The 22,976-nt window shown below is 38.0% G+C and overlaps 1 protein-coding gene across 1 annotated transcript in view; it reads right to left on the reverse strand.

The window, feature by feature from the left end:
• sorcs1 (sortilin-related VPS10 domain containing receptor 1) overlaps nt 1-22,976 on the reverse strand; it is a gene marked incomplete at its 3' end in the record, with an annotated part of 390,020 nt that overhangs the window by 94,246 nt on the left and 272,798 nt on the right. Inside the window, exons 13-16 of the mRNA XM_079813234.1 lie at nt 18,720-18,811; nt 18,336-18,443; nt 16,520-16,637; nt 8,307-8,440 (exon numbers count right to left, since the gene is read on the reverse strand). Coding sequence (XP_079669360.1) covers nt 8,307-8,440; nt 16,520-16,637; nt 18,336-18,443; nt 18,720-18,811 — 452 coding nt within the window. The remainder of the gene's footprint in view (nt 1-8,306; nt 8,441-16,519; nt 16,638-18,335; nt 18,444-18,719; nt 18,812-22,976) is intronic.

A 22,976-nucleotide genomic window follows, 5' to 3' on the forward strand; every position in this document is an offset into this window, starting at 1 on the left:
ACTGCACACTCCACACAGTATAGTAACGCTGTTGAACAACACAAACATCAAGACTATCACTGATGCGAGGAGAGCAAAATGGGAAGCAACCTTGCTGAACAAGGACTTGAGAGTGGAAATCATCAGAGACACTTCACTTAACCCAGCAACAATGATGCTGGAACCGCATGAGGGAATACCACATGAGTGTGAAAAACAGGTAGAAGAAGAAAGCCTTGGTCCAGTTAATCCAATCCCTCTTGAAAATCCAGATAATGAGTTATGGGTCGACGGATCCAGTTACTACATTGATGGAAAACGACATACTGGATGGGCTGTAGTAAAGGCTGATGGAACTGTTGTGAAGCAAGGAGCTCTTCCTGGGCAATTTTCAGCACAAGTAGCTGAGCTCATGGCGCTTACGGAAGCTCTTGAGCTATCGGAGGGAGGTCGAGTCAACATTTATACAGATAGTCGTTATGCTTTCGGAGTGGTCCATGACTACCTTGCCCTATGGAAAAGACGTGGACTCATCACCAGCAGTGGGAGCATAATACAACATGCTTCCATAATTCGTCGCTTAATTGCAGCATGTCAATTACCACAAGAAGCAGCTGTGGTCAAAGTAAAAGCACATCAATCTGACAAGTCCAAGGAAAGCAAAGGAAATTCTGCAGCTGATGCAGCAGCCAGAGAAGCGGCTTTACTTTCCCCTACTCCTGTGACCTTGGTTCAAGAAAACAGAAAAGATAATCCTGAGCTGCATCTTCTGTCATATCACACAGAGACAGAAGAAGAGAAAGAACAATGGAAAAAAGCAGGAGCAAAAGAAGACGATCAAGGTATCTGGAGAATTCCAACAGGACAAGTGGTAATGCCTATCGGAACAAGGAAAGAACTAATGCAGCTGTATCATGGAAAAGTGCATGCTGGAGCAAAAGCAATGAAAGCTCAAATCAGCGAGACTTGGTGGTGGCCGCGAATGATGAGAGACATTGATGACTATTGTAGGAGATGTTTGATCTGCATAAAAGCAAATGTGGGAAAATCTGTTAAGGTGAGAATGTCACATGCACCCAGACCCACAGGTCCATGGACAAATCTTCAAATTGATTTCACAGGACCATTGTCACCCAGTGGAGGATACCAATACATTCTAGTAATCATAGATCGATTTACTAGATGGGTGGAAGCATTTCCGACAAAAACTTGCACTGCTGAAGCTGCAGCACGAGTAATGGTGGAGGAAGTTTTTCCACGCTGGGGCCTTCCATATGAAATTGATTCTGACAATGGAACTCACTTCACTGGAAAATTGATGAAGGAAGCAATGAAACTGATTGGGATCAAACAGAAGTTCCATATCCCCTACAGGCCAGAAAGTTCGGGTTTCGTAGAACGCATGAACCGCTCGTTAAAAACGGCACTTACCAAGGCTATTCTGCAGACTGGCCAAGGTTGGCACAAGTTATTGCCTGCTATTCTATGGAACTTAAGAGCAACTCCAAACAGAGTAACAGGACTAACCCCTTTTGAACTGATGACTGGAAGAGCAATGGTTCTACCCCCTGATGCTCCGCCCCCTGCGGGAACAGGAGGAGATTCCACTCTGTTCCAAGAAAAGTTAAAACGTTATCTCACTATGCTGGACAAAGCTACCAAAGGAAACAACCAGAGAGTGCGAGAAGCTCAGCAGCAGTGGGATGAAAAACACACCACTACTGATATTCCACACATTCCCGAGTTAGGCAGTTTTGTTATGGTCAAACGAATTGCTAGGAAAGGTTTAGAGGCTAGATGGGAAGGACCATATGAGATAATCTTAACTACAGATACGAGTGTTTGCCTTAAAGGGAAGGGTGTAGGGACAGATAGATGGTATCATTGGTCACAAGTTAAACCTTGTTTAGTGAATGAACAAAATGATAGCGATAGCTTATGGCCTGAAAATGAGCAATGTTCATCAGTTACTTTTAAAGACTGGGTAACAAGGAGTGGTGTTAATGATTTCTCTGCTTCCATTTTAGGAATCAATTCCATTGACATTGATTAACTATATGGATAAAGCCGAAAATGGAAAATACAGAGTAAAATAGGATATTTTATACATTGCACCACTTACAAAACACAACCCCACAAACAATCAACACCCGCTTACTGATTTACAACCCCAAGGGATAGGATTCTTTAATATCAACGTTTGTTTTAGTTTGTTATTTTGAACCAGGAACTGAAGGAATTCAGGTATTTTTACCGAAGGAGTTCAGGAACTGGCGAAGACTCATTAATGTTTCCTTTCTTAGATGTATGGGGTACATTTTAAATACGTACACATAGACGTAAGTTACACACATAGTATGCGGGAACATATCATGGGTTGGGGTCATTTCATTTTATTTTGTTTTGTTTTGTTTGTTCTATTCCCGATTCCTCATGTTTCTACTTTTATGTCTTTCGTATGTCTTTTGTTTCTTGGTTTGCTTTTCTCTCCTTACTATCACTCCATTAGGTGGCGATGATGGTGTGGAACTGACGGCCGGTAGTTCCAATGGAGGGAGCTGTAGATCAGAAATTTGTTATTTTAATATTATTTATATGTATAATTAAATCTATAATGTATTTGTGAAGTTTAAGTGCATGAGAAAGTTATATATACTGCATGAGCTTAAGTTTGCATGACATATTACTGTCATATGGATGGAGAAGGACAGGGAGATATTTTGGTCATACAAGAATGTGAGTACATGTTCTGTATGAAGGACCTCACTGTACATGTAGCACCTGTTTCCGATGATGTAACAGTAGCTTATATTATCAACTGATGTAAGCATGAAGTATACATTCTATTTTAAACAGACCAACATGTTTCTTTACCTTGTAAGGATTTGCAAATCCTGTGGTCAGTGGTATATAATGCTCACTGTTAATGTACAACCTCAGAGAAACATACAGCTGGCACGATAACAACACGTTTCTCTCCTATGTCGAGACATATGACAATAAAGAGCTTTTTGACAAGGCAACTGGTATTCCGGTCCTGTGATTCAATCATAACGGGGACAAAAGCTGAATTTTCAGATCTACAGTATGTATACCCCAGTGCTTCAGTTGTTGTTTGTTGGCCGTTGCTCCTGTATGTGTGTTCCTGCCATTGCGCTCCTGCCTGTTTTTGGATTTTCTGTTGATGTTGTTTGTTATTAAATCCTTCATACTGCATTTGGATTCTCACTCAGCTTCATCCCTGCTCAGACGTTACACTTCTATACAAAACAGAAGTGTACAAAACAGTAGCAGTAAAATTAGCAATGTAAGATCTATTGAAGGAACCTAGTTTCAAGTGCTTTGATCTCTAGGACTCAACTGTGATAATTCATGGATCGCTCATTGCAGGGCTTGAACTTACCCAGATCTCAAACCGCTAAGCTAAAATTCCACTGGTCTCTCATTCATCATTAAAGGAGGCCATTATAACATTTGTATTTCATAACTCACAGAAAATAAAAATTCTTGTTCAAAGATAGTATTTATAATGAGAAAGACTTTTAGCATAATATTGCTTTAATACAATAGGTCAGAATGCTTTAATCATCCTGCTATACGATTCATTAGACAGAATACTTTATGTGGAACTAGTTATATTAGCTGTCAGGAATAATATATATTTAAAGAAAAAGTCAAAGTAGTACCTACATTATAATTATTGAAATGGACTAAATCTTTTTTTAATATATAATATATGGTACATCAAAGTCAAGAAAAAACACATAGACATTTTATGTTCATTATATGCTTTAAAGATTCAATCTTTATTGTCAATTTAATTTTCTTGACAATTTAATTAGTATTTAATTTCCAGGAGTCAAAGCAGAACTAATAATAAGATCTAATAATCTAGAGATAAAATGAACATGTGCTTGAGGCATCGACATTTTTAACAACAGAAGAAAAATACTTGGCATCCAAAAATAATTAACACCTACATTTTCTACATTTTTAGAACTAACCGTCAGACAACAAAAGCCAACGTTGTTTGTCATACAATGCAACTCAACACCCCAATCAAGAAAACAAATTACACTAATTACCATGACAAGTTACACAGATGCAGCCAGCTTGTGTTAGTAAACGCACAGCGTTTCACTCCCTGATTAACAACTTTCACACTTTGTTCCATGCGGCCTCGAGGGGCCTGCAAATTCGGAACTTTCCAGAACAGCGACATTAATAACTTTGATAATTCGGGGGAAAATGAGGGGAGAGGCCACATTTACATGACGAGGGAGGAGTGTCAGGAATACAAATGGAGGGTTTAAGCCACAAAGCGTGTAGGGTGAAATCCTTCAGAAGAGAGGCTGGTGCTGACAGACGGAGAGAACAGTACCACGGAGGGACCCTCTTCTGCAACGAGAATCTGATGAGGACTGGCCACATCTTTATTCCTTCATTCTGTCTTGACAAAATACGGGCTGCAATTCTAAATTAAATGTTATAGCCCCAGGAGACCTAATAGGGATCTTGGCTATGTTTCATTTAAGTATTAACTTTGTCTCAGATATTTCTCCTAAAATGTCCTGATCCTGTAAAATTTCCTGACTGTCGACATGCACTGCTGTTTAAAAGTTTGGGGTCAGTAATATTTTTTTTTAATGTTTTTAATCCCTTACTCCAAACCCCAATTTTGGCAAGTGGGGCATAAATTTCATACCCAAAAAACCAATTGTTGCTGCTCATACGTCATTCTGAATAGACCAACACTTGAGAGTTTACAGTTCAAGATTACTAAGGAGATTTATAAGCTCAAACTTAAAAACTAAAATAAAAAGAATATATTAAGCATATATTTCTTAAATGTATAAAAATATGACGTGTCTGTGTTGTAGAAACTTAGAAACACAATAAAGCTGAAGCCACAAATCTGCTCATCAAATTTGATCTCATAAACTATTCATTTTATGAAACATTTTCTAAGGCCGTGTCATGTGATTTTTTAGAGAATGCTGATAATAATAAAATATTTTATTGCCCTGTAAACACATATTTGCAGTGTCTAATGTCTGGCGAGGAGAACTGTCCTATTCATGTTTCTATTGTTCTAACTCTACAATGTCACACCTCTGAATGAGACATAATCTTCATTATAATTTTATTATTATTCTTTTGTTTGTATTCAGCTATTATTAGCCTTTGTTCTGGCATTACATGGCTTGCCCATCTACACCACTTTGATCCCACTATACATTAATCCACCTATTATCTGAAGTCTTTCTAGAAAACAAAAAAAAACCCCACATATTCTTGGGACCTTATGTGAATTCTTTTAACAAATTTGATTATGAAATAGAACAGCTCCTGGCGCGACAGGTGCATGATAGCTACTATTAGCATCAAGCTACTGTACATAACACAATTTAAGAGATTAATCACATTTTTTACTCAAAACTCACTTTAAACTAGCATTGAATGTTTGTATTAACTTCGATTGCGATCTAATGTGGATTTCAGTCATATAATGATGTTGAAATATGTTAGATTAGCCTATTACCCAGATAGCAACATTGTGTCGGCCCAGATCTGGCCCACATCTGGCGCTTGTGGCATACTGATCTGGCCCACATGCTGCGTGGAATGACGGCCCTTGAGTGGACCACTCCTGTTTGCCAGATCTGGGCCACAAGCAGGCCAGAGCAATGCCACATGTCAGCCAAGAGCAAAGAAATAAACCAGAACTGGACCTTATCTGAGCCACAAAAACTTTGTAGATTAAATGTGGAGTCATCTCAGCCTTAATAAACCTGTTAACAAGCAGAATCACTGAAGGAGAGAAGAGAACAGAAAAAGAGACAAGCAGAAAGACAAGAACTACAACTTACTTCAGCCACAGCCTTAGATGAAATCAACTGAAGATAAAAGAAGACATTAAATCTCTGAAGATCTCAGCAGAGGAGGATTAAACAACTCCACAAACAGCATTACCAGCTTCACACATTACTAACCAGACTGACTTTATTTCTGTTATACGTCTACAGAAGCTCTTATTGAGAATTAACAGAAGTTTAACTCTAATGTGTTTCATCTGAAGTCACCATAACAGTGATCAGTGTTTCCATTAGTTGGGCTCTTTACTCTTATTAAGTGTCTTCCTCTTTTGGCTTCTGCGAATGTGTGTTGGTAAAACACATTTGAAATAGCAAAGGAAGCTAAAGAGACATCCGGTGATTATAATTACCTGATGATGGTTTTATAATGACATTTTATATATGAAATTGCCTGGTGTTATTTGAGTATAACAAGTGTGTTGTGTTAATAATACATTTGCACTACAAACCCTGTGTACAGAAGCATGAGATCCTGGAGTATTATAATAATCAGTTATTAGATTTTAAAAAGCACAAAAAGTTAATCTGACGTCAATCAGATTCACACAGATATCAAGAATCGGCGTATGAATCTCATCAATGGTGACAAACAAAATAATAGGAAAATTCAGCTGCATAATATATTTATGCTGCAATGCATGCTGGGAGTTCTGTACTATGCTGGTACCCAGCATGCATTGCAACATGGCCTTTTTGATTGTCACCATTGTTGAGATTCATGTGCTGATTGTTGATGTCTGTGTGTGTCTACCTTTCATCATAGGTTACATTTTTTTTTTTGTTCATGTTTGTTAAACTCTTCTAACTGTTTTTTAAAACACTGCAAGATCTGATGCTTCAGTAACACGGGTTTGTAATGAAAATGCATTAATAACACAATTGTTAGAACTAAATGACATCATTGATTTCATGACGATTTTAAAACCATCACTAGGTAATCATAATCACCTGATGTTACTTCTCTTTAGCTTCCTTTGCTACTTCAAATCTGTTTTACCAACACACTATCGCAGAAGCCAAAAGAAGAAGACACTTAAGAAGAGTAAAGAGCCCAACTAATGGAAACACTGATCACTGTCATGGTGACTTCAGATGAAACACATTAGAGTTAAACTTCTGTTAATTCTCAATAAGAGTTTCTGTAGACATATAACAGAAATAAAGTCAGTCTGGTTAGTAATGTGTGAAGCTGGTAATGCTGTTTGTGGAGTTGTTTAATCTTCCTCTGCTGAGATCTTCAGAGATTTAATGTCTTCTTTTATCTTCAGTTGATTTAATCTAAGGCTGTGGCTGAAGTAAGTTGTAGTTCTTGTCTTTCTGCTTGTCTCTTTTTCTGTTCTCTTCTCTCCTTCAGTGATTCTGCTTGTTAACAGGTTTATTAAGGCTGAGATGACTCCATATTTAATCTACACGGATTTTGTGGCTCAGATAAGGTCCAGATCTGGTTTATTTCTTTGCTCTTGGCTGACATGTGGCATTGTTCTGGCCTGCTTGTGGCCCAGATCTGGCAAACAGGAGTGGTCCACTCAAGGGCCCTCATTCCACGCAGCATGTGGGCCAGATCAGTATGTCACAAGTGCCAGATGTGGGCCAGATCTGGGCCGACACAATGTTGCTATCTGGGTATATGCAGGTAATCGCTACACCTGCATAGCATTTATAATGTAAACATCCATTTTTTATATGAAATTAACCCAAAATCACATGACCATATACTATCGAATTTGTGTGTTTATTAGCTTCTTGTTTCACATGTAGAAATGTTGCTTTGGGTTTATTTTTCATGGAGCTCAGAACAAGGAAGTGTACAGGACAGCGTCATCCAGAAAGGCAGGAATTATGTTCATGTAAGATGATTGACAGCTCTAGGCTGAATGAGCGTTTGATGAGTAATAACTCACGCAAAACCGGGAACAGGAGAGACAGGGCACGCTTTGAACACTTTTTCAGCTCTTCAGGTAGCATAATTCAGTGGGAAATGAATATAAATTATATTCTGTGTGAGGAAATATTTTGCAAACATGTGAGAATAAATCAATATTTCTCAAAGTATGCGCTGTCTAGTGCAGCTGTGTGAACACAAATAAACCAGAGCAGACGTGACAGAATATGGTTTTGTGTTGTTATTCTATTCAAATTACAGACTGATTATTTTGCACTTGCAAAAGAACAACATTTATTTGCAATATAAATCTTTTGTAACATTGTAAATGTCTTTACTGTCACATTTGATCAGATTAATGCATCCTTGTTGAATTGAAATATTATTTTTATTATTATTATTTTTCTGACCCCAAATCCGAAACGCTGAATGTTCCAAATCAGTCAGGTTCACTTACAGTTAGAATGATCCCTTTGAAATATCTAACTAGACAGTAGACAGCAAAACAGCTCGATATGTTTTAGAACAGACCCTGAATCTTAGAAGAAAAAAAAAAATAGTTTGCTTACCATTCAAAGTCTGACCCAGTGCAGTCACACGGCTCCGAAATCATCGTGACAGAGTAGGTTTTACCCATAACACACCTTGCTATGGCCTTCAGCTTTCGGTAGACTCTTTTGACTCCCATGAGGCAGCGTTCACCCTACAAGGAGGATTTCAACATATACATACAGTACATGCCTACACATACACACACACAAATATTTTCTTCAATAAAGTTGGCATATGGCGTTCTCGTTCAAGTTTATTTCAGATCTCACATGAATAATTCATAACAATGAACCATATGTGTTTCACCTTGAATTTAGAAAAAAAAGAGAGACTGGAAAGAAGACGAGAGAAAATAGGAAAGAGAGAAAAAAATATTTTCCCTCTCAATGTACTATGTTGTTCCATATTTAATATCTCACATCCAAACTCTGCGGAGTTCATTTTGTGAAAGGTTTCAGGGTACTATACCTCTCACTCACATTTCAGCTCTAATGTAATAAAAGTTTTTTTGTCTAGTCTTTTGTTTATATGCTTTCTTCAAATTAGTGTTACACATAATAAAGTTTTGTTTTGTGCATCAGATTCCTATGGAAGCTTGTTTCCCCTCATAGAATAAAAAAAAAAAAATAACTTTTTATCTCACAACTCTGAGAAAAAAGTATGAATTGTGGGATATAAACGTGAAACATTTCACAATTCTGACATTATGTCTCGCAATTCAGACTTTTTTCGTGACGTTTTACTCAGAATTGAGAGAAATAAACACACAATTGCGAGTTATAAAGTCTGGATTGTGAGAAAAAAAAACTAGCAATTCTGAAAAAAAAAAAATTTGAAATGTGAGATAAAACTTGCAAAAAAAAGAAATTTCTCCCAATTGTGATTTTTTTTCTCTCAAAATTGTGAGATATAAACAAGCAATTGAAAGTTATAAAGTCTGAATTTTGAGATATAAACTTGCATCAAAAAAACTCACAATTGCAAGAATTTTTTCTGACTTTATTTCTTGCAGTTCTGACCTTTTCCCTTCAGAAATGTGGGATATAAACTCACATTTGCAAGTTTTAAAGTCCGAAGAATAAAACAAAAATACCTAACAATCTTCCATATTTATGCTAGTTTAGTTGAAAACCTTGTAACACCTTTAAAGGTGCACAATGTAACTTTTCCGTCCGCTAGAGGTCGGATGTGGTCTTGGGACAACGGAAAACACAACGAAAAATCTTGGGACGTGGTCTTCACCTCACAGCCGGTGGAAAAGATTATTAGTGATTATTAACGTTACTGTAGTATGAAGCAGAGCTGGACTGAGTGTTGTGGAGCTGAGCAAGGCCGCTGGAGCGATTGTTAATAAGATGAAGGCAACACACGCCTCATGAGCAGCGGGACTTTTATTATGGCATAGTCGCCTGCGCCATTTCCGCTTTTCTGGTCATAAGTATGAGGTAACGCAGCTCTGTTTATCATATTAGATACATTGGAGTGTTGAAAATTATGTTATGATGTTACTCTGTGCGTTCGCTCTGCGGCTGCTATGACACTCGTTGCACACTGCAGTGAGAGTAAAGAGTTTCTGCAAAATAAAACCGGAAACCGAGGGTAACCCAGATATGAAACACACTCTACAAACGCAACACTTCCTCTTCTCCACGTGGGAGAGCAACAAGACCACGCCCCCTTTTTTGCGTATTCTTGCGGGCGGAGGTTAGTCAACAAACTGTTCAATTGACGTCATTAAAGCAGGAAGTACAGGGATGTAGTCCAAACCTACAAAGCTTTCCCTTTCCCTTTCCCAAGGGAACTTCTGTTAAATAAAATATCTCGCTTGGCATTGAACTTTGAGTTTTATAATTTTACAGGTATTATTTATGCTCTAACAGCAACATTACACACTAACTAAAGTTTGAAAAATGGGATCGCGAAGAACGACCTTTAAAATAGCAATTTTCTCACGATTTACAAATAGTTGGAAACATATGGGAAATTGTAAGTACTCAACTGAACAAAATATATAACACTGGCCTTGTGGTTTTTGGATATTTTACTGCAAACATTTTACATTTTGCAGCTTTAATGTTGAAAACGTCTCTTTCACTGTAAAAAATGTTATGTTCAATAAGTTATGAATGATTGACTATTGTACACCCAAAGCGTTTTACAACTATGTCAGGGGTCTCTCCTCAATCACCACCAGTTATGACAACATGCTTTAACTCATATGACAACATGCTTTAATGACAACATGCTTTAATGCTTTAACTCATCAAAATGATTTAAGCAATTTGAAACTTTTTTATAAGTTATAGAAGATTCAACTCATTTAATGTAATTTAAGTTGAAATGACTTAAACAAGTTGATCATACTTAATTTAAGTCAGCAACTTTTTTTTAAAACGGTGTTGGAACTGATCTGAGCTTACAGTGTGCGTCTCAGTTTTTGAGTGAAAAAAGTACGGTGGCCCAGTAGTGCACAACACAACGAAATTTAAAAAGCATACATAAGTTCACAACACAACAAAATAAATCCACAGCACAACGAAATGAAGCCGCAACACAACGAAATAAAGCCATAACACAACGAAAAAGCCACAACACAACGAAATCAAGACACAACACAACGAAATCAAGACACAACACAACAAAAAATCCAAAACACAACAAAATCAAGCCACAACAAAACGAAAAATCCACAACACAACGAAAAAGCCACAACACCACGCAATCAAGCCACAACACAATGAAAAATCCACAACACAACGAAATAGCCACAACACAACGGAAATGCTCCCGACCAATAGGGGACTCTCTGAGTGCGGTAAAGTTAGTTTTCCTTGCATTGTTCTATAGATTTGCCAATCTTACAAATATTTAAACACTACAATCAGTTTTAAGTGTGCAGTTGTATATTGACATGAAATATCAATTCAAAATCACCTACGTGCATTGTAGCTGCATATTTATACGCTTTTACCCGCTGCCACTGCGCTAAGGGAGTGTCTGCCAATTCCACCAAGTTGAAACATATAATTTGTATGAACTAAATTTATATTTTTTTTAATTTTCAAATTCCAATGTTGTGCATCATTAAGTCAGTTTTAACAATACAATCAAACTGTGGAATTCTTTGTCTGTTTTTAAATGTTAAAAGCTATTTTAATTCATACAAATTATACGTTTCAATCAATAGGTAGAATTGGCCGACGTTCCCTAAGCGCCATGGTATCGGGTCAAAGCATTATCGAGCATAAATATGCAGCTATAATGCATGTAGGTGATTTTAAATTAATATTTCATATCGATAAACAATGGTTAGCCTACATACTGTTAAAACTAAATGTGGTATTCATTTCTTTGTAAGATTGCCGATTCTATAGAACAGTAGCAACTTTACAGCGCTCCGAGTGCCGCCGAGTGGTCGGGAGCATTTCCGTTGTGTTGTGGCTTGATTTCATTGTGTTGTGGCTTTTTGTTGTATTGTGGCTTGTTTCCGTTGTGTTGTGGCTTGATTTATTTGTGTTGTGGCTTTTCCGTTGTGTTGTGGCTTGTTTCCGTTGTGTTGTGGCTTGTTTCCGTTGTGTTGTGGCTTGATTTATTTGTGTTGTGGCTTGTTTCCGTTGTGTTGTGGCTTGATTTATTTGTGTTGTGGCTTTTTCGTTGTGTTGTGGCTTGTTTTCGTTGTGTTGTGGCTTGTTTCCGTTGTGTTGTGGCTTGTTTTCGTTGTGTTGTGGCTTGATTTATTTGTGTTGTGGCTTGTTTTAGTTGTGTTGTGGCTTGTTTTCGTTGTGTTGTGGCTTGTTTCCATTGTGTTGTGGCTTGTTTCCGTTGTGTTGTGGCTTGTTTCCGTTGTGTTGTGGCTTGATTTATTTGTGTTGTGGCTTTTTCGTTGTGTTGTGGCTTGTTTTCGTTGTGTTGTGCACTTATGTTTGCTTTTTATATTTCGTTGTGTTGTGCACTACTGGGCCACCGTAAAAAGCATTATTAGTGGCAAAATTTTTTCAATATTCAACAAATATGGGGGTACAATGCACTGATTATCACACTATAGTGTGCTTTAAAGTTTAACCAGGACGTTTGTTTTTTAAATGCTTTTATTTTGTACAAAATGGAACAAAGTCACACGTATGTTGTTCCCGGTCAAAAATGACAGGCCTACAAAAAACTAAAACAAAAGATTTTTTTTTTTCATTATGTTCTATTATCACCAATACTGATTTCAGTCAGTTTGTTTTCTTTCAATTAGGCCTTTCTTTCAACAAGTTTGTTCATAGGCCTCATTGATCTGAGGATAAAGTTAATCTCTGTGAAAAAGAAAGCCTGTAATACTTAATATCGTTTGTTTGTGTACATGAACGTATGTGTATGTGTGTGTGTGTGCTCAGTAGCGCAAGTGTGCATGTATCCACGCATCCACATGTCCGAGGGTTTTATCTTTGCAAGCATGTACATATGAACATCCTCCTGAATATTAAATGTTTCTCATATTTCGATCTCCTCCATTCATTTTTCAATAAACGGTAATTTTTTACCATATTAAGCTCAGATCAATGAGGCCTACAATCAGTCAATTTCCAAATTAAATACAAAATCAGCTCTAAATGAAAGAAACAAAGTTAACAAAAAGATTGAATCCAATATTTGTTGATAATTTTGCATAACGAAATATTTACACACAATTTTTTTGTAGGCTGATCATTTCTGATCAAAATCTCCAAAAAGTACAAATTATCCCAAAAATGTTTGGGTTATATGCTGTGTGAGCGAAATCTGTAAGCTTTAGTCGAATGTGATAATATTAACTAACATTTTCAGGAAAAAGAAATTCACCGGATCAAAATGACCCAAACACAACATAAGGTTTAAAAATGTTTTGCTTTACAGCCATGGTTCATTGCCTGTCATGTCCTCTTTTTTGGATTTCATATTTATCAGACTAACCGGTATGAGTGGCGCTGAAAACGCCTACAGCACAGGATGTAGACTGCGTAGGTTCAGATGTATGGCTTCATCTCATCTCAGCATGTTACTGTAGTTTACAGCCCAAAAGTTGGGTTTTTTGACATTGTTCTCTCTTCTGTCAACTTCTGCTTCTCAGAGTTTGCAACAGAAATAGAACGTACCACAAGGCTTCAGGTTAAAGTAGGCCAGTCTATTGCCATGTCCTAACAACTAATAAACGTGCATCTGTTATTCTCCTGTGAGAGGCCGCTTCTGGCTTGACTTTTGGGATATATATTATTCTATCTTTTCAAATATAGTCTCGACAGTGAACTCTGGGAAAGCATGTCAGTGCCAGTTAGAAAGGAATCTTATGAAAAGTTCCAAACAACAAGAAGCCATAGCGACACGCTCTTTAGTTCAATCTAAAGTATTAGGCCTCAATGGAGGGATGCTGGAAAGACTAGAAAACATGTATATGTCAGACATACAATAGTAGAGACATTGAAAAGTTGTCTCATGCCAGCTGTATGTGTTTTTCCATTCCTCCTTCCTCTACCCCTCTCCCTTGCTCCATCCTCCTTCTGTCCCTCACCCTCTGTCTGCCTGTCTGCTATCTTCTTCTCTTCTCATCTGGGGCAGTACACTCAATTTGGATGTTATATACTATTAACAGAGGAACTCACTAGGAAGAGATTTCCTTAGAAGGTAGAGAAACATGCATCCTATGTAAAATAGTATACTTCATGCTTACATGTGGCACAATCCACTTCCCATATAAAGAATACTGACATCAGTCGACGTATGCATCATGGAATAAATGCATCAGCGGAAAACATATGCTATGTACACACATTCCTGTACCAAATATAGCTCATCCCATGTCTCTCCTGGGGACACATATACAGACACAGCCTGACTTCACAAAATACATTATACAAATAATTATAAACATTAAGAAAAATATATTAATAGTGAAAATAACATTAAACAATACAATTTTAGTCTTCAATACAAAGGATACACCAGCTCGTGACAGCATGGTAAGTTATCATTAATTATGTTTAGTTAAGTTCAGTTCACGTACAGATAATCAATAGATATCAAATAAATAGTTGTACCTAACCAGTTTTAGTAACAATGCAATAAACACATTTTTACTCTCATAAGTGTGTTGCACCATTCCAATCGGATCCAATATAGAAGTCTCAGCATCGTTTTTTAATCTCATACAGTTTGCAAATCCAGTCTCTTGTTTACAAAAGAATCCGCAGTGAAATGAAGCGAACAAACGCGCAAACGTGAGCTAGATCTTCATTAAAAATAAAGTTCAACTGCATTCATAATATTAGAATCCGTCAGAAGCTTATGCAGCGACTGTGTTCTTCCACAACTAGGCACTGCACACTATTTTGTAATATTCAACAGCATTAGAAGTTTATTGCTTGGAAGTTTGATCCTGTTTAGCTCCACATAGGCCCATGTTATTTATGTTACATGTCATGAGTGAATCGGTGGGCGGGGGTACAGAACTAGGCGTTCTTCTTCTTCTGTTGAGGCAGTGTTTTGCTGCTCTCTGGCGTCACGGAAGCAAATTCGCAGATCCCTCGTTTGATGAGCCAGCTTTCAATAAAAGCTTTTCTTTGACTAACAAGGAAGTTTTCAGCTCCGAAACTTACAGGATATTCTTATATTACGATGACCTTTTAAACACTCACCTAACGGATTATTAGGAACACTTTTTCAATTTCTCATTAATGCAATTATCTAATCAACCAATCACATGGCAGTTGCTTCAATGCATTTAGGGGTGTGGTCCTGGTCAAGACAATCTCCTGAACTCCAAACTGAATGTCAGAATGGGAAAGAAAGGTGATTTACGCAATTTTGAGCATGGCATGGTTGTTGGTGCCAGACAGGCCGGTCTGAGTATTTCACAATCTGCTCAGTTACTGGGATTTTCACGCACAACCATTTCTAGGGTTTACAAAGAATGGTGTGAAAAGGGAAAAACATCCAGCATACGGCAGTCCTGTGGGCGAAAATGACTTGTTGATGCTAGAAGTCAGAGGAGAATGGGCCGACTGATTCAAGCTGATAAAAGAGCAACTTTGACTGAAATAACCACTCGTTACAACCGAGGTATGCAGCAAAGCATTTGTGAAGCCAAAACACGTACAACCTTGAGGCGGATGGGCTACAACAGCAGAAGACCCCACCGGGTACCACTCATCTCCACTACAAATAGGGAAAAAGAGGCTACAATTTGCACAAGCTCACCAAAATTGGACAGTTGAAGACTGGAAAAAAATTGCCTTGTCTGATGAGTCTCGATTTCTGTTGAGACATTCCGATGGTAAAGTCAGAATTTGGCGTAAACAGAATGAGAACATGGATCCATCATGCCTTGTTACCACTGTGCAGGCTGGTGGTGGTGGTATAATGGTGTGGGGGATGTTTTCTTGGCACACTTTAGGCCCCTTAGTGCCAATTGGGCACCGTTTAAATGCCACGGCCTACCTGAGCATTGTTTCTGACCATGTCCATCCCTTTATGACCACCATGTACCCATCCTCTGACGGCTACTTCCAGCAGGATAATGCACCATGTCACAAAGCTCGAATCATTTCAAATTGGTTTCTTGAACATGACAATGAGTTCACTGTACTAAAATGGCCCCCACAGTCACCAGATCTCAACCCAATAGAGCATCTTTGGGATGTGGTGGAACGGTAGCTTCATGCCCTGGATGTGCATCCCACAAATCTCCATCAACTGCAAGATGCTATCCTATCAATATGGGCCAACATTTCTAAAGAATGCTTTCAGCACCCTGTTGAATCAATGCCACGTAGAATTAAGGCAGTTCTGAAGGCGAAAGGGGGTCAAACACAGTATTAGTATGGTGTTCCTAATAATCCTTTAGGTGAGTGTATATCAAAAGCTCAAGGGAAAGTTGATTTTTCAATTCATCAACCCTTTAAAGAATGTCGGTAACCAAACAGTTGATGGGCAAAATTGACATTATATTTTTTCCCAGACTATTGAAGTCAATGGCTACCGTCAACTGTTTATATTCTTCAAAATATCTTTTGTGTTCAGAAGAAGAAAGAATTTCATACAGGTTTGGAACAACATGAGGGTGAGTATGTGACTACAGAATATTAATTTTGGGTGAACTATCACTTTAATACTTTTAGTTTTAGCTAACCCTGATTTATAAAATAATATGTGAAAAAAGTATGTAACCAAATATTCAGATTGGGGATCCATGATGATAAAAAAGATTTCTCACCTGGTCATGTAAATCCCACTGCACATAGTCAGACTCTATGCATCTTCTGTTAAAGATAGACCTGAAGTCTATCTTTACCAGCTGCCATTCTGAGCGGTGACTGACATGACCGAAGATCCTGCAAACAAAGGCATAACATCAGCCACTGTATGTCTGGCGAGCAGTGGCATATCGAGACCGCTGTGACTCCAATGATTAGAACGATGCAGAGCGGACAGGGAGAGGAAATGCTTAGCAATGTTATCCAAGTCAAACCATATCAGTGGAAACCTGCGTCAAACTGTCAACAAAAAGTCTGAAACTCACATTGAGAAAGTCTGACACTCAAGAACAGTGCGACACTTTTAGGGCCTGTCAGAAAGACAGCAGAAAGTATCTAGGAATATCCTACAAGGGAAAACTTCATGAAATACTTCTCAAAATAATTTTAGGTTGAGCTGGATTTAGAGGATTATGATGTGATATCAGAACTGGCATGATGGTTTTAATGATTTCCCTTTTAAAATAGGCGATTCGCTACTGGAAGGTCTAAAAACATCACTTGGTTTATCATTGATTTATTTTTTATCACCAAGCATCATCAAGCAATGCACTGAACATTTCATATTTACACAGTTTATGCACCATTTTTATGGAAGTAAAACTTTTAGTAATTTTTAGAAAGTTTAAAATAAGAAATAAAGTAGAAATGGTGTGATTTGAAGTCTTAAGTAAAAAATTTAAAGTTACAATTGTGAGATAAACTTGCATTTGTTAACAATAAAATATAAAAAATATTATATTATAAAATATAGTGTTTTCAAAAATTATATATTTGAAATATTATTAGAATACAAATTAATCGTTATACAGAATAGATTGATGATATCGACAGACAGACAGTAGATAGATAGATGGATGGATGGATGGATGGATGGATGGATGGATGGATGGATGGATGGATGGATGGATGGATGGATGGATAGATGGATAGATGGATAGATGGATAGATGGATAGATGGATAGATGGATAGATGGATAGATGGATAGATAGATAGATAGATAGATAGATAGATAGATAGATAGATAGATAGATAGATAGATAGATAGATAGATATAATCTATTCATCCACCCATGTTACCACAGACAGACAGACAGACAGACAGACAGACAGACAGACAGACATTACTTTGAGGCAACGGATTTACTGACATTCTTTTTCAGTTTTCAGGGTTTAGATGGATGGATGGATGGATGGATGGATGGATGGATGGATGGATGGATGGATGGATGGATGGATGGATGGATGGATGGATGGATGGATGGATGGATGGATGGATGGATGGATGGATGGATGGATGGATGGATGGATGGATGGATGGATGGATGGATGGATGGATGGATGGATGGATGGATGGATGGATGGATGGATGGATGGATGGATGGATGGATGGATGGATGGATGGATGGATGGATGGATAGATAGATAGATAGATAGATAGATAGATAGATAGATAGATAGATAGATAGATAGATAGATAGATAGATAGATAGATATATAGATAGATAGATAGATAGATAGATAGATAGATAGATAAATATAATCTATTCATCCACCCATCTTACCACAGACAGACAGACAGACATACAGACAGACAGACAGACAGACAGACAGACAGACAGACATTACTTTGAGGCAACGGATTTACTGACATTCTTTTTCAGTTTTCAGGGTTTAGCTACTGTGTTCATCACATAAACTACATTTCATCAAGCACCATTTTCACATTCCAGAACCATCCAAATGTATTACTACTGAATATTCATCATACGTACGTCATAATGAGCGTCTCCTCGCCCGGTTCGCCCAAGACCCCGTCCACGAACAGGGGCGATGAAGTGAAACTGTATTTGTTCCACACTCTCCCCTCATCAAAGCTCAACCTGCACAGAAACCAGCAGCACACACCTGAAACTGCGATAGAGTTTAGAAACGATTGCATTTCCACACACAGCTGGAAAATAATTCAAACAGAACTTTACTGCACCTTTCCGACATTTCATCTAGATTACTAGACAAAAGTATTACACAGTCTACTGGGTTTAATGAGAATGTTCACACTTCCCATGATTATGTGAGTCAGCTTGGTGTGATTACATCGACTCATCTTTTATGAACATATGCATGAAATATTAATGATGATATTAGCGTGGGATTACCAGAGATGCCTGATGGGAAGAGGGGTGTGTCTAATAGCTACTAAAGCTCCGCCTTGGTCCAGATACAGAACGCTGTACTCTTCATCGAATATCTGCAACAGACATAGTTTAACAGTTAAGCAGTTTGAATATATGCACATGTATGTGTGTTAGTATGGTCTGATATTCCGGACAATATTTAAAAGGAATTGCAAATTGTATTTGCACGCATATGGTGTGACATAGTAGAAACACAAATTAGTGATTTGTATTCCGTGTATGAGGGTGTGGCATACTTTCCGACTATATTAATAAACCCCACCTTCAAGACTGATTGACAGCTGACTGTGTTGGGCATTGGAAATGCAAGTGCAAAGGGGATTGCGATTCCCTTTGAATTTTGTGAGGGTTGGGACAGGACGCGGAGGAATTGAAATAGCAAATGGGTGATTTTCTATTGCTATTCCAAAATGGCAGTGTCATAACTCGTAAGATTTGTAAGACATGTTACATACACAGAAAAGAAAATCCAAACGCAATTGCAAATCAAGTGGAGATGGTGGTCTAGTGGGTTAAACCACTAAACTGATATGCAGAAGGTTGCTGGTTCGATCCCAGCAATTGCCACCAGTGTGTCCTTGAGCAAGGCACTTTACTCCACGTTGCTCCAGGGGGATTGTCCCTGTAATACGGGTACTGTAAGTCGCGTTGGATAAAAGCGTCTGCCAAATGCGTAAATGTAAAATGTAAATCTCATGCATTTGTGTTTCCATTATGTCCCATCGTATGCGTGCATACATTGAAAATGCAATTTCAAATACAATTTGCAATTCATTTTTAATATTATCCGGAATATCATTCCATATATTTGAGTCCTATAGATGTGCAAAACAAATAAAGTAAATAATAAGTAAGTAAATAAATTTATAAATTGTATGCTGTTCCCTTAATTTTGATATTCCCATTAAGATGTCATAAATGATAAAACTTTATACAATATAAAATATTATTTAGTTTTCGGACAGGGGTACGCTTTAATTCATTTTAATACTTTAGTTTAAGGAGATGTTGCTATTTTTATCTTATCACCAGCATGCTAACTTCTAAAATGAAAAACAGGCAATTTATTAAAAAATAATTGATTCCGGGTGTTCTTCAAATCATGTTTTCTTGGAAATATTGTTAAAAAGTTAAAGGTGGGGAAAGTGTTATTTCAAAACTGCTTTAGTAAAGCGTCTCGGACCGAGTATCAAAACAATCTGATAGCCAATCAGCAGTAAGAGGCGTTTCTACTAATGATGGGGAGAAGAGAGCGCTCGGTGCACGTCATTATTCAAAAGACATGACACAGGACGGACATTAGCCGAGCGAAAAAACAAATGTGGAAGATGTCTGTGGAACAAAAGAAGGCTTACGATCAGGCAAGAAGTATCAGCTTTCCAGCGCTGGAGAGAACTCAAGGAGCGAAGGCCGAGGTTGCTTTATTTCTTCTCGATAGGCGAGTACCATTGATTTTGTTTTGTTTGACAGAACTAATATATGCTGGCTTTTGCTTGAATATGCTCGTGTGTCATGTTTGCTTGCTTGTCCATTTGCAATCGTATTGTTGTTCACTTCAGAAATGACAATTACTCAATCATTTCCACACCATATAAGTCTGGAGTGTCTAAACCTCTTTACATGATCGATATAACCCTATAATCTTGTCATATTTTTAATACGTTCGATAGTTGGTCTGTTGTGCTAATGCTATCGAGTTGTTCATGAGAACTGTTTGTGTTATTGTGATCGCTATAACCCTCTAATCTGTAATATGTTGGTTAGTTGGACTGTCGTGCTCATGCTATCGAGTTGTTCATGAGAACTGTGTTTGTGTTTTTGGGATGTAAGGGATGAGTTTTTCACTGAACATTCGACCTGGATTACCATAGTAACACATATTGCTTTCACTTATTGACGACATCATAGCCTCGGCCGGCTGGCACAGCAGATTCCGCCATAGTCTTTGTCTGGGCTATGTATGTGTGGGGCGGAGCTATCAAAATAGGGGCGTTTGGTTTGGTGATTTGAAATCAACATCGGTTACCAGAAAGCACTTACCCCACCTTTAATGTAGTGTTCTTTTTCTCTTTATTCTTTATATAATAAAGTCCTTAATATAATGTTCTATTCTGTTTATTTTTATTTTTTTTGTGATAACTCTTTAAATAATGAAATCCAGTTCCTCCACAAATTTACATAATTTAAGAGAGAAAACAACAGCACATCAGCGAGTATTAGGAATTTAAATGTTCCCTGATGTTTTATGATATTAGTTGCTTTTTCCTCAGTTAAAGCATTTTGTCCTGCTTGATACAATTACATCAACTGGTAATAGATCATCTAAAACTTCACACTCTCGTAAACAAATGCTAAGGCTAGTTTGATTCTGTTTGATTACATTGTGTTAATCTAGCCTGGCTCCGCCCTCCAACGTACTTCCTCTCAATTTTCATTTTCCTTCAGTACTCTGTCTGGGACTGCTGTATATTCTTAGTTTTTATCGGTCCAATCAGCGAACAGAAGGAGTGGCTGAGAACGATGACGTTGATGTCGTGCGCTAGTTTGAGTTGTAGTTCAGAAATGGTGGCGGAGAAAGATGCGAACGAAGCCATTCATTCCGTTGTGGCACCGCTGCCGAATATCCAGAAGTTAAAGCCGGAGCAAGAACAATCTTTGCTGAGTTCTGTTGGTGGCCATGATGTTGTGGCCGTCCTCCCCACAGGGTTCGGGAAAAGTTTGATTTTCCAGCTCGCTCCGTTAGTGGTGAAGGAGTTTGCTGATGCCCTATTCGGACGGTAATTGTTTCTCGTGGAGTCAGAAGGCATTGAAATAATTTACAGGGGCTAGTCAGTGATTTTATTGCCGTCCGTCTCCCACCACCCGCGTAAAAATCCCCGGCCGAATTACCTACTGTTTAAGACAAACACCAAGGTCGTGTGGTAATTTAATTGCTGTCCGAATCCACATCTCTGAGTTTTCAAGAATATATCACTTCAAAATTCACTGTTTATATCCTTTTTGACCACTGCAGAGCACTGTACGGTTGCGCTTTGCTGTCATTTGGATGCATTTCTAGACTTGTATTTCTTTAAATGCTGGCAAGTATTTACAAGAGCAATATATTTCATCACCGCTCAAAAAATAAAAAGAAGAAAAGCACGTAGACATTTGAATTTAGCATTTATTCTTATCATACCAAGCATATGATATTTTATTTACAGCATACAATCATGTTACGGACCACTTGAGTAGCGCGTTCCCGATTACAAAACTCTCCCCTCCACTAAATCACAACCCGAATGCACAAGTTTTAGGTTTTATCACTGAGGTGGCGTGCACAGTTATTTTCACGGACTTCCATGTGAGAAACAGAGGCAAACGGCGCATGACATACGTGATGACCAAACGTTAGCGATTGGTTATGGTAGATCCAGAGTGGCTCTGGGCAGATCTAATAGTTTTAAACTTCAACAGAGTACCCGCCTTCAGGGAAGTAAACGCTTGTCAATGGAGAGTGGCCAGACTCTCTGTACAAATGAAATGTACGAGAATCTGGCAAGACCATGCTAGTGTTAATCTTCTTGGGATTGTATATATACTTTATAATATATGTATACTAAAAATATACAGAGCTCAAAAAATGCCTAAAACAAATGACCCCCTCCAGTCACCATTACAGAATTGCTAGTGGTTGCAAACATGTACCAAACAAGTAATTGCCTTACAGAGCAAAAAATACACCCAGATGCTCGGTTGACCTACTGCAGAGTTGAACCGAAAATTGAGGCCCTCATTAGTATTTTCCATTTGTTTGCCCCAGAGCAGCGATAACTTCACTGTATGTGCTGTGAATTCTTGCTGATGTGAATTCCCGTTGAGTTCTGGCCTTGGGGCTTCAAGCATTTAGCATGCGCAAGTCCGTTTAAGTGGATAAAACACCATCTGATTGGCTGAAGCACTTCACAGGCTAATTGTGAGGATAGTATTTATGTTAGCGAGATACTGTGTGGGGTTTGCGTTGTTGTTCTTTAAGAGTAAGCTCACTTGAAAAGTTGGATCAACCAAGTCACACTGGAGTAATTATAACCGAGAAACGCAGCTGACCCCTGTTGCCCTGATCAACATAAATCTATAATAAATAAGGACTGCTAATTTCTGAAATCATTGTTTGCTGGTTGAGCGCCAACGTTAAAAACAACAACATTAATAATAACTTCTGCTTATGCAGCTATGCGT

This window comes from Gobio gobio, assembly GCF_949357685.1.
Source record: "Gobio gobio genome assembly, chromosome: 3".
Taxonomy (NCBI): domain Eukaryota; kingdom Metazoa; phylum Chordata; class Actinopteri; order Cypriniformes; family Gobionidae; genus Gobio; species Gobio gobio.